The sequence below is a fragment of the Salvia miltiorrhiza genome, chromosome 2 (genome assembly GCF_028751815.1).
Source record: "Salvia miltiorrhiza cultivar Shanhuang (shh) chromosome 2, IMPLAD_Smil_shh, whole genome shotgun sequence".
Lineage (NCBI taxonomy): Eukaryota > Viridiplantae > Streptophyta > Magnoliopsida > Lamiales > Lamiaceae > Salvia > Salvia miltiorrhiza.
In genome coordinates, this window is record NC_080388.1 from 27,857,694 (window position 1) to 27,870,112 (window position 12,419).

Below are 12,419 nucleotides of genomic sequence, written 5' to 3' on the forward strand. Positions count from 1 at the left end.
TAATGGAAAGACAATTTAAGAAGTTTTCTGAGGTTGGGAGTGTGAATGATAGTTTGTGTTCTAGAATTAGGAAAACAGTCGAAGAAATGAAATTTAAAAGTAGATATTGTGAGGTGCACCCTGCTGTTGGTGGATTGTTTGAGGTTCATCTTTATGATGACAAGTTCATTGTGAGTCTAGATGAGGGACACTGCTCTTGTAGATCATGGGAATTGACTGGAATATCATGCCTTCATGCTACTGCTTCTATTATGTACACGAAAGGAAATGTGGATGATTATGTGCATGATTATTACACAATAGAGCGGTACAAGAAGGCATATGAGGTAGGTATCAAACCATTAAGGGGAGAGAAGATGTGGCCTCATGCAGATGGATGGCCAGTTAAGCCACCATCCTATACAAAGAGGGCTGGAAGGCCGAAGAAAAAAAGGGCAAGGGAGCATAATGAGAAACACCCCACCAACCCAAACAAATTGAGGAGATTTGGTCTGAAAATGACATGCAGGAAGTGTTGGCAGCAGGGGCACAACACAAGGAGATGCAAGAATGAGAAGTGTGATCCACCACCTAAAGAAAAGGTAATATATCCACTTTCATGTATTTATACTTCTAGTTCAGTGAATTCAAAGATATTTGATCAACATATTCATTCAATACAGAGAAGAAGAGGGCGACCAGCCAAAGCTCAATCAGAGGCTCAATCAAGCCAAGTAACTGGTACAGGGACTAGCTCCCTTACAAATGCAGCTTCTCAGTCTAATCCTCCACCACTTTCATATGCAGCTCCCATGTCACTGCCTAACCCTCGAGCTCCCACATCTCTCCCACTCCAAGTGAAAAAAACAATAGCAAAGGAGAGAGCACTTGCAAGGAAAGGAATTGGCACAATGGTGACAGAGTTAGGAAACATCTATGTGAGGGTAAGGATTAAAGCATAAGTTTTCTTTGAAAATAGTCTGAAACACAATCTAATTAGTATCACATTCACAGGGTTCAACCAAACAAAGGGGGTCAACATTTATCAATCCAAGGAAGGCATATGAGCTACCAAGCACTCAAGAAAGTGGGAATGATGGATTGTAATAGATGTAGTCTGCATTGTGCTAGTTTCATAAGAACTGTGGTTTGTGGTTTAGCATTTTCAGCTCCCACGAGCTTTGAGACATCTTTTTCATTTATTGTAAGAATTGTGATTTGAAACAATGAATTGTGGGCTGTGTAACTTTTTAGCTTCATTTATGTATCCAACTATTTTATTACTTCCATTTTATGAACTATTTGCAGGATATTATATTGAATTTGAAGGTAAAAATCTGCAAATTCATAAGTTATTTGATCAACAACCACCATTTGAATCATCATTTAGCTATTTGAAAATTGATTCATTTAGTACAACTATAAGCCATTCCTTCCAACTACAAGCTTGCAACTACGGTCATTTCGTCCAACTACAAACTAAGGTTTTTTTACATTCCAGAAACCAAGAACCCTAAGCAACTATCACAATAAGCAAAATCAACAAGAGCATAGCCAATGTCACCATCTTCTCTAGCCACCAACGCCTTGATTTCAAGGCAGCCAATTCCTTCTCCAATTCGTGATTCAGAACAGTCATATCTCCAGCTTTGCCCCAAGCCTCCTCCTCATCCTCCTTCGCCTGCCTAGCCAAGCAAGTTTGGATGCGGAGTTGCTCGCGGGCCTCATCCCTCTCCCTTTTCAGTTTAGCGATGTAGTTTCGTTGAAGTATGGTTGGCCTTGCGTCCATCCATTGGAAGAAATCACATCTTCCATCCTATGTACATAACCCTAGGTCAAATGCGGTAGAGACACAAAAATGAAAAGGAAGAAAATTCAGGTATTAAAGTACCGGGCCTAAGGAGCATCCGTAGTATCTTGTGGCCGGGTTTGCATCGGACCAGGAGATCTTGATGGCAGCTTCGATCTTGTGCACGCAAAGTGGAGGAGATGATTCCATTTTCTAAAAAAAATCGGTCGAAGAGGTAGGAATGAAGAGGAATTAGGGCTCACCCCTCTAAATTAGAATTTGAAATCTCACTAAAACGACGTAGTTTTAGTGTGTCTTAAAAGGTGTAGTTTCATTCACCGGATGTTTGTGACACGCTGGATCTTCCGGTTGCCACGTAAGAAGAAATTTCGCCGGAAAATTTTTTCGGGCCAAAAATTAAAATGGGTGCAAAGGTTATGTATTGTCAGGCAGATTTTCAAGCTCATGTCTAAATTCAAAATCGGCGAAAGTTGGCGTATTTATAGCAAATTAACCTTTTTTTTCATTCAACTCTTTTGTTTCTGTAAATTCAAGCTATAAAAAAGAGTGAATAGTGGAAATGTAAAAAAAAAACGAACAAAAATTAATTAATTAAATAAAACAGCAAATGAAATTTAAAAAATAAATGTAATTAATAAATTAAAATTTAGATTTAAACGTAATCCAAAATCATTAATTATTTAGATACTCACTTAAGCATAAAATCAAAAACACTCTTGAACTCCTAAACACTAATTCCTTAAATTTTGTGCCCAAAAGAAATGTCTCGCTTATGATGAGACAGAGAGAGTATTTTTTTATATTTAAGAAAATACAAAATAGGTCATATATGATTTTTTAAAGGTTTTTAGCGTGTAATATATAAACTTTTGACTAATTCTGATTTTTAACATGAACTTGAAAAAGTGTCAAAAGAATGCACCAACTTATTTATAGAGTAATTTTAACTTGAGTTCTATTTCTGGCCAAATTAAAATTGACTTGGATGAATTAACTTAGAAATTTGAATAAATTAACTCTGAAATTAACTTGGAATTTAACAATATGAATTAAACCTAAACATAACTTTAAATTTTTCATCTTTCAAATGACTTTAACAACAAATAGAATGAAATTGATCTCAATATCGATATCTCTGCTTGAAATCTATCCAATTTGAACATAGAAATATTTATTATTTTAAAGAAACGACGATGTTAAGATGATTTGTCCATGATGTCATTTTTTTTGTAAATGTCCGATTTGTTCACAATTATCATTTCGACGTGCCACATCAATTCAATTTGAGGGAAAAATCAAATTCATGTTAAAATTACTACAATAAATAAGTTGGTGTATTTTTTTATACTTTTTAAATTTTGTGTTAAAAATTAAAATTGGTACAAAATTAGTATATTTATGCGTCAATAACCTTTTTATTAAATAGTGGCAATGTTTCATCAAAATAATAATGTCCGACTCAATCCCCCTTTCATTTTGGTTGAAATCTAGTGTACCACAATTTTATGTGTGCCACTATATCCTACTTTTACATCTATTATTTTTATAATACTTCCTCCGTCCCAACTTTTAGTATCCATTTGAGAGTGACACATGTTTTAATAAGGGTCTCATCTTTTATGTGAGTGTAAAAATATTAAAGTGGAACAAGGGTCCACCTACTTTTACTAAAAATAAAAATGGATATCAAAATGTGGGACGACTAAAAAAGAAAAGATGGATACTAAAAGCCGGGATGGAGGGAGTATTTTTTATAAAAATAAAATTTATTATAATATTATAAATTATACTTAATTTTTATTTCAAAATATTTAAATTTTAAAAAGCATTACTTTAAATTTATCAACCTATTATTAAGTAATACAAATTAAATTAAATGATAAAAATAATTATATATTCTAATTAAATGAAATAAATTCTAATTCATAATCACAAAATTAAACTAAAATGTACAAAGTTAATATTAATATATATATATATATATATATATATATATATATATACATATATATATATATAATTAAAAATAAAACACACAAAAATAAATCTCAATCTCTTTTATTTCCAGCCACTCATCCTTCTTATCCTATCTGCATTTGCTTTCTCTGTAACCAAAAAAATAAAAAACTTCTGCCACCTACAAAAATTAGTCGGAGATGGCGACTTATGCAGCTGTGGTTTCTCTTATGCAAACCATCCATCTGATCGAGCATCATCCTTTCCCTCCAATTTCTATGGACAAACAAGAAGTTGAATCTCTTACTGACATTGTTATGTTCTTGCAGGAATTTCTTGAAGGTTATAAGTCCCCTGTTGCAGACGGCGATGAAGCTGATCCATTGGAGACGCTGATCGCAAATGCAGCTCATGCGGCTGAAGATGCTATCGAATCTCATATCACGGATGAAAGTCTTCCTGTTGCCTCTGGAGATAAAAGGGAAGATGCTATGGAATCTCATATCGCGGATCAAATTGATGGTCCAAAAATCACTTCCCCAGACTTTTATGAAAGCATGCAGAAGGTGATTCAAGACATGGATTTGATCAGAAAAGAAGTGACGGTGATCGTTGCAGAGGCGGCAGTCCACTCCTAGTTGCAGAGACAAATCTCAGCATTGTCCCTGACGAACAATTCTTCGACATCTTCTCTCTCTAGGATGAACAGCACCATGGTGGGCTTTGATGATGCCATGCTTCAACAACCCCATCGCCAAGTCATTCCAATTGTAGGGATGGGAGGAATTGGTAAGACTACTCTCGCCAAAAATGTTTATGCGCGATTTACTGATGTGCATTGTGATATTTGTGCTTGGGTTATAATTTCTCAACAATATAACACAAAAGAACTTCTTTGTGAGATTCTATCTCAAGCCAATAAAGAAGGCAGTGAATGGCTGAGCCTGACTAAAATGAGAGAAGATGAAGTAGGACTAGCACTCTACAAATATTTATTTGGTAGAAGGTTTTTAATTGTGTTGGATGATAGTATTGAGGCATGGGAGAAGCTACAAGGCTATTTTCCGGACAATGGTAATAGTAGTCGGATAATGGTGACAAGTAGGCTATCGAATTTGGGATCTCGATTGGATGACAATTATGGCCTTAAAATTAAACTTTTGGATGTGGAAAGTAGCTGGAGGCTGTTTTGCAAAGTTGTGTTTGGAGGGGAAAGTTGCCCTCTAGAATTAGAGAAAATTGGGAAGAAGATTGTAAAGAGTTGTAGAGGACTTCCATTATCAATTGTTCTTTTGGAAAAACTTGAACGAACAAAAGAATGTTGGAAATCTATTAGGAGAAGCTTGAATTCAGCAGTGAATTCAGAGAATGATAAGCATTGCTGGAAGATACTGAAATTTAGCTACAAGCATTTGCCAGTTTATCTAAAGCCATGCTTTCTATATATGGGAATGTTTGAGGAAGATAGTGAAATTCATGTCAAGCTATGGGTTTCTGAAGGATTTTTAAAATCAATAACCGGCAAGAGTTTGGAAACAGTTGCAGAACTAGTTGATAGAAATCTAATTCTAGTTCCTGAGTTGGGGAAAACTGGGAGCATTAAGTATTGCAAAATCCATGATTTGCTGAGAGACCTCTGCATGAGAGAAGCTCAAAAGGAGAGGTTTTACCATGTGGTAGGGCAACATAGTCCTCAAGGCACGTGTAGCCAATGCCGCTTAGTTATTCCGAGAGGCACTTCAAAGAAGGAAGTCCTTGATGCTGTGGAGTCTACACCACATGCCCGCTCCTACATAAGTGATTGGAAAAGAGTTCGATTGTTGCCCAATTTAAGATTGTTGAGGACATTGAAAGCATACGATAAAGATATTTGGAGAATACATCACTATTCCCTGGAGAAAATGTTTGAGTTAGTTAATTTGCGGCTTCTTGTTGTCAAAGCTGATCGATGCGGCCAACTTCCTTCTTCAATCAATCTCCTTTGGAGTCTACAGACGTTAATTGTTTATCCTGATGAACCAATCATAAATGCACCGGTTGAAATTTGGAAGATGCCTCAACTTAGGCACGTTGATTTCAACAGGGGATTGCATCTCCCGGATCCTCCGAGCGATAGCATTGTCATCATGGAGAATCTACATACACTCAATGGAGTAAGGAATTTCAAGTGTGATGAGGAGATAGTTGGTAGAATTCTCAATATCAAGAAATTGGGACTAACAATATGTGAGCCTCGTGATGATGACTATTGTGTCCACAACATCGAATGTCTGCAAAAGCTAGAATCTCTCAGCTTCATTTGCGTTCGAAGGAGTGTTTTTTTGCAAAAGCTTACCTTGCCACACTCTCTTAAGAGTCTGGATCTTCAAATGTGGATGGGTAGGATGAAAGACATATTGGAAAAGGTAAGTACATTACCCCTTCTTCAAAAGCTCAAATTGATGAATGGAAGGTTCAAAACAGGCAAATGGGCAACAGTTGAAGGCCAGTTCCCCAGTCTCAAATTATTGTCACTGACATCGTGTTGTAATTTGAAATACTGGATGATGGAGAGCTCCCACTTCCCATGCCTCGAGCACCTTCATCTTCACAAGATAGATTTGAAGGAGATCCCTACAGAACTTGGTGACATTCCGACGCTCAAATCCGTGGCCTTAAAATTGTGCGAAAAATCATTGGTGAAGAGAATGATAGAGGAACAAGGAGAAGTATCCTTTAAAGTTGAAGTTCAGATCCCGGAGGAGCACGGAGAGCTGCTAAGCTTGCTAAATCCCAACTTTCAAGTTACCGTCCTTCCCTTTTAAAAAACCGGCTGTTGTTTATGTTTTCCATGTGCTTTAGTAGGGTTGCAACTTGTGTGACACAACCACCATGACCATTGTTTACAAAGATGGGGTCATCTATTGTATCAGTGTGCAACATCTCTTATTCTATCTACCTTACCAAATTTAAAAACCACTCAGATTTTCCTCATAAAAAGTTCTTAATAATGTCTCTACATGTCAAATCTTATTCCCATAAGCACAAGTTTGGTATCTATAGATATTTAAATTTCATTCGCCTGACGCTTATCTGTATTACTGTATAAGTACATGCATGTTGTACAGAAAATTACACCCAAAACCAGTGGCTATTTTATGCTGAATAGTAGCAGAGCACTACAACAATCAATATTTTTTATTGCATCTATTCCTAGTATGTTGAGACCTATTCATCTGGCCTCCAAATCAGTGAAAGTGATCGATTCTTGACACGCACTTCTTTGACAGCTCCAACTCTCTTCTGGAAAAAATCCAGGTTCTTTAGGTTTCGGGATAATAGCTTCATCGTTTCCTAACATGAATACCACTGATGACATGATTGGCCTATCTTCTGCAAATTTTTGAACGCATAATAACCCCACGTGTATGCACCTCTTCACTTGAGATTCAATAGATGTATCGCTCAAACATTTATCCATTAGCTCCGGAATTTTGTTTTCTCCCCACAGGAACCATGCCTGCCAAAATATATCCTTTTAGCTTTTTGAATATGGAAAATGGTTAGTTCATTGACAAGATAGGAAATTACATGTCCCAAAAGGCTATGGTCGTCATCACTATGGCCAAAGTCTCTGTTCTTCCTTCCACTCACAATCTCTAACAATATGACTCCCAAGGCGAAGACGTCAGATTTGACAGAATACTTCCCATAAACAGCGTATTCCGGAGCCATATAGCCACTGCATAAACTTATTAGTTATAACGCTCCATACAAGGTAACAAATTAAAATGCTTTGTTATAGAAGAGAGCTTACTATGTCCCAACAACTCGTCTTGTTGTAGCAATGGATTGTCCCTCTCCAAAAATTCTTGCTAAACCGAAATCTGAGATTTTTGGATTTAGATCTCTATCAAGAAGGATGTTGCTCGTTTTGAGATCCCGATGTATAATCTTTAATCTGGAGTCCTGGTGTAAGTATAGCAGCCCCCTTGCAATTCCCATGATTATGTCAAAACGCATAGGCCATGTCAGAAGCTTCCTTCGGTTTTGATCTGCAGGTGATTCATTACTTTGTGAATTTGATGAAATGCAATTAGTCAAGTTTAAAGAAGAATATAGACAAATTTGTATTAAGTTTTACCAAAGACGAAATAATCCAGGCTTTTATTCTGCAGGTATTCGTAGATCAACATTCTTTCTTCTCCTTCAATGCAGCACCCCAAAAGCCTGACGAGGTTTCTATGTTGAAGTTTCGCGATCAAGATAACTTCATTCTTGAACTCTTTGGTGCCTTGTTGCGAAGTTCTTGACAATCTTTTGACGGCTATTTCTCCTTCTGCAGACAAAATCCCCTGTTCGTGCACGTTAAGGTTCGAGTCAGAATGCCAAACTAGTGTGTTGATATTCTGCTAGGAACTCTCTCATGTTCTTCGTTACCTTGTATACGGGGCCAAAACCTCCTTCTCCAATCATGTTTTCCCAGGAGAAGTTGTTTGTTGCCGCCACAATAGTTTCCAACTTGAATATTTTCAGTTCTATATCTGCATCATCACTTTTAGATGCTGTAAGGGAGCAAACATGAAGCGTTAGTGCCTCAGAATTGTTAAGAAACTAATATATAGACCACAACAAAACTATACCTTCTCTTCTCCGCTTTATGATGAAAACTACACCTCCACCAAACAGTGCCAAAATTAGAACTCCAGAAGAAATGAATATAACCACGAGCTTTTTCGCACCACTCTTTTTCTCCTCCTTCTCTTTCTCTCCGTTGGAGGCAGAACCTGCTAGGATATTACCAACTAATGAAATGATTTTGGTTGTGGAGCTTTCTAGAAAATAAAACAAGCACAGACAATCCTATTTGTTCTCTCCAGTCAAGGTTAAAAAAATTACAGACTAATGCTTAGTTCCTTATATGTAGCATTTAGCCATGTACACCTCATAGTTCATTTTTCAGAGAAGCTTTCTATGTTTTTTGTGGTTATTGGAAAAATGAACTCAGGCAGCTTAAAAATCTAACAAGAAGCAACTTTTACAGTAAAGATTTACCTAGTTCTGAAGCCGGTAGACGAAGATAGATCGTTTGCCTGTCGTCTGCTTCAGGAAATTGTCTGATATCAATGAGATCTCCATACCACATCACGCAGCCACTGTCTCCATTAGTTATGTAGGGATTAGCACAAGCAGTGCAGTTACAGTTTTTCAAGCACTCGGCTTTGCATTCTTCAAGGCTCATGCTAGTATTCAACCAAAATCTCAACATATCAGGATACTTCACCCCTCTAATCTCTAGAAAGCCATCTCCATTCGAGCAATTCAGTGGTGTCGTTCTAGTGCATCCGCCCGACCAATCTTGGATGTCCCACTCATGCTGGGACTTGGGAGCGAACCCTTTGAAGCACTCGCACATCTGTGGTTTCTCAGTGCTGCACAAGGCATATGCCCCGCAGTTACCATACTCATCGCACTTATCTCGTGGATATGTCTGGACATGATTCCACGCATCTTTTCTTTCGTTCATGTTATATCTCTGTAGCAAGCCGGATGATTCGAGTGTTGTTCTTGAGAAAATTGAGCTGCTAATAGGCCTTGCCACATATATCAACCTCTCATCTCTGAAAGAATAATCTGTGACAGAGCCATTTGGTAAGGGTGGAAGGCCACCGAAGTAAAGCCCGTTCCAGCTTCCCGTTCGGAACATCTTCGTTGTCTCTCTGTAAACCACCAACTCAGGCAAGCCCTGGTTCTCAATCCTGTAAGAAAATTCTCCACCCGAAGGATCCTCAAGATTCTTCCATGATCTCAAATACTTCTCCACGCCACTGTCACTGTCATCTACCAACTTCATTCCCGGTAGCCAGTTATCAGTCGGGTAGTCAAAGCTCTGCCATATGTAGCCTTGCTTCGTCGTGTCTGCAGCAACAACCAGGTTTCCGGTGTCCAGGAGCTTTAAAACAGGATCTGATGCGACCCCTGATGGATTCCCCGACCAGACAACGCGTCTGCCTGTGCTTATGGAAAGATTTCCATATTCAGAAATCTTCAAGACTACTCCTGAATCAGTGATGGGATCGTTTCTGTTTGCAACCCAGATTACAACTTTGGGTGTGTTTTTGTACCACATACCCAAGAAACTGTTCCCGGGTGCTCCCGGCGTGAAGAAACCGACCTCGAAAACTTGGTTTTGGGAAACCAAAGTCTGCCCAACACCGATTGTTTCATTTGGAAAAAGAGTGTCTGCTGCATCACTGAATTTCAGAAAGGTGACGAACAGAAACAGGTTGAAGAGGATTCTGTTGAACATGAGATCCTCCTTTCGTCAATACCAAGCTAGAATTAGTGATCTTTTTTATTTATTTATTCAGGGACACTTGCAAAATACAAAATGAAATGTAGCTTCAAAATGGATTTAGTTAGAAATGAATGGCCAGCAAAAGTAATGATTATAGCAAAAACTTGACATTTCTAAGTTGAATGAATAAAAGTCCAACATTTTTAAATCAAGAATGATAGGACTGCGGGCACACCCTTTTCCCATTCGATTGACTGAGTCAGCATCTGCACTCGAGTTTCTATATCTAACTTTTTTTTTTCTTCAAGTCAACACAAGAAGTAGTAAAAAACCAGTTAGTCAAATTCTAATGGGACCTCCACTGAGGATAGGGTAATTCATTGATTGTGACTTATGTGAGGGTTCTAGGAGCAGGTTTTATTTTTTATTTTCAATAATTAAAAGTGATGTAGTTAACGGAGAGAGAAACTGGTGGATTAAGCTAAATAATGAGTTTTATCTATTTTCCTCTGGCTTTCAATGGAATAAACTGAGAGACTACATTCGTAAGTCAATTCACTAAATGATCGACATACATTATACACAAGGACATTGTTTTATGAAGTAAAAATTTCTTACGTGATCTTCGTATAAAAATTAGAGTTATAAGGCCAGCTTATGCCAATGACTAATTCTTATTACATGAAATTCAAAGAAGCTCCTGGAAATGAGTCCGAAGCTGAAGATGCCATATTCCCCACCCTCCAATATTATTTTAATTAAGGGTTAATTGCCCATAAAATACTGAACTTTCGTTCAATTTTGATTTTTCACAAACTTTGAACTGTAGCGTGAAAATTACTAAACTTTAGATTTTATCTGTTTTTGCTACTAATTCAAATTCCGGTCAAATATCAGGCTAATATGATGTGTTAATATTTTACGTGACGTATTTTGAAATAGTTTAGTGCCCCAAATTACCAACAAAGTAAAACTGTTAAAGAAAAGAGTAATGTTGGAAGGAATGTTATCAACAAAATGTTAATAACATTATAACCAACATGCAGCGGAAAGGAATAACACACAGTAATACTTTTTTCACGGATTATAAATTCACTATGTTGAGTCAACAATACAAAGTACAGATTTGGATCTTCTTGGAGATCTATCTTTACAGAATATCTGTCTAAGATAAACCAACCTATCTACTTTCAGTACTACAATGTGGATATAACACAGAACCCAAAAACAGCCGAATAACAAAAGTTAATCGGACAAAGCAAACAACCTGCTACGCTCCAATGGCCTTGCACTTCAAATCTTGCTCTCGACGTCCCGTCGAAACAAAGATAGACTTTACAGATTGACTGCCTAAGTCTACTTCGTCAAAGCAATCCTTGAAGAACCGGTGACACGTTTGCAGCAGGAAAATGACGAGTTTGCTGTGAGTGAGTGTTAAGTCGCTAATTTTGCACTTCCAAAACATAAGGATGATTGAAGCTTCTTGCTGCATTTATAGGCCTTCATGTCGTGGTTGGTTTCATCCACTTCCCACTTCCAGAACGTTCCTATAACTGCTGCAATCCGTCTTCAAAAACTGCTAGTCGACCAGCCTTGGAATGTTAGTCACGAGATCATGGTTCCTGAAAAATACAACAACCTGCCCACTACTTTGAACCATGCATAACCGCCTATCCACTTATTAGAAACGTAGTCAACAAGCATAGAACTGTTATTTCACAACCAAAGAATCAGAAAACGTGAAAGGAAGATAAAGATTAAATATATACAATTACCAATGGAGAGTCAAAGTATGAAGTCAAGGCAGACTCCAGAATGTTGGTTGAAACCCAAAAATGTTGACACCATGAATGTTATCAACATTCCACCCAACATTGAAAACATGAATGTTATCAACATTGGTCCCAACATTGTCGGAGTCAACATTGACTCTAACATATTTATTGTTAATTTCTTATTAATAAAAAAAGAACACAAAGAAAATAACCAAAATTATCAATAACTTAATATATTAAATCAAATAATAGTATTTTTTTTAATTCTCAAGTTTAAATCAATTTTTTTCTAATTCATTATTACACAACTGATTACTCCAATATATAAAATAGAAGTCATTCAAATAGTATAAATATATATAGTTTATATAATAAAATTAATCTTTAGATAATGAAAATTTAATAAACTTTATTACTTAGCTAAATAATTTTTTTATATATTAAGTTATTGATAATTCAAATTTTTTTTGGCTGACACACCTAAATTCGAAGAATCCCCTTACTATTATTGAATTTATTCAATTAATTAATTCAACTAAAAAAAATACTCCCTCCGTCTTACGAAGCATGACCCAGTTTCCTTTTTAGTTTGTCCCATGAAGCTTGACCTGTTTCTAAAAAT

At 36.9% G+C, this 12,419-nt stretch overlaps 3 protein-coding genes across 4 annotated transcripts; 2 read left to right on the top strand and 1 right to left on the bottom strand.

Moving 5' to 3' along the window:
• The first annotated feature begins 3,945 nt into the window (after positions 1-3,945).
• Positions 3,946-8,265, top strand: LOC131007703 (uncharacterized). Its single transcript, XM_057934636.1, has 2 exons — positions 3,946-4,534; positions 7,903-8,265. Exon 1 carries the CDS (start codon positions 3,946-3,948, stop codon positions 4,381-4,383), a length of 438 nt encoding a protein of 145 aa, XP_057790619.1. The 3' UTR covers positions 4,384-4,534; positions 7,903-8,265.
• LOC131008221 (putative late blight resistance protein homolog R1A-10) lies at positions 4,459-6,549 on the top strand. Its single transcript, XM_057935114.1, has one exon. The coding sequence runs from the start codon at positions 4,459-4,461 to the stop codon at positions 6,547-6,549; it is 2,091 nt and encodes a 696-aa protein (XP_057791097.1).
• Positions 6,757-10,150, bottom strand: LOC131007674 (G-type lectin S-receptor-like serine/threonine-protein kinase At4g27290). Of its 2 annotated transcripts, none has more exons than XM_057934606.1 (7): positions 8,780-10,150; positions 8,368-8,511; positions 8,165-8,289; positions 7,869-8,079; positions 7,542-7,779; positions 7,316-7,466; positions 6,757-7,244 (listed from the first exon to the last, which is right to left on the bottom strand). In XM_057934606.1, exons 1-7 carry the CDS (start codon positions 10,032-10,034, stop codon positions 6,957-6,959), a joined length of 2,412 nt encoding a protein of 803 aa, XP_057790589.1. In that variant the 5' UTR covers positions 10,035-10,150; the 3' UTR covers positions 6,757-6,956. The 2 variants fall into 2 exon arrangements, with proteins under 2 accessions (XP_057790589.1, XP_057790588.1); XM_057934605.1 differs by having other exon boundaries at positions 8,368-8,514; positions 8,780-10,134.
• Positions 10,151-12,419: the final 2,269 nt, after the last annotated feature.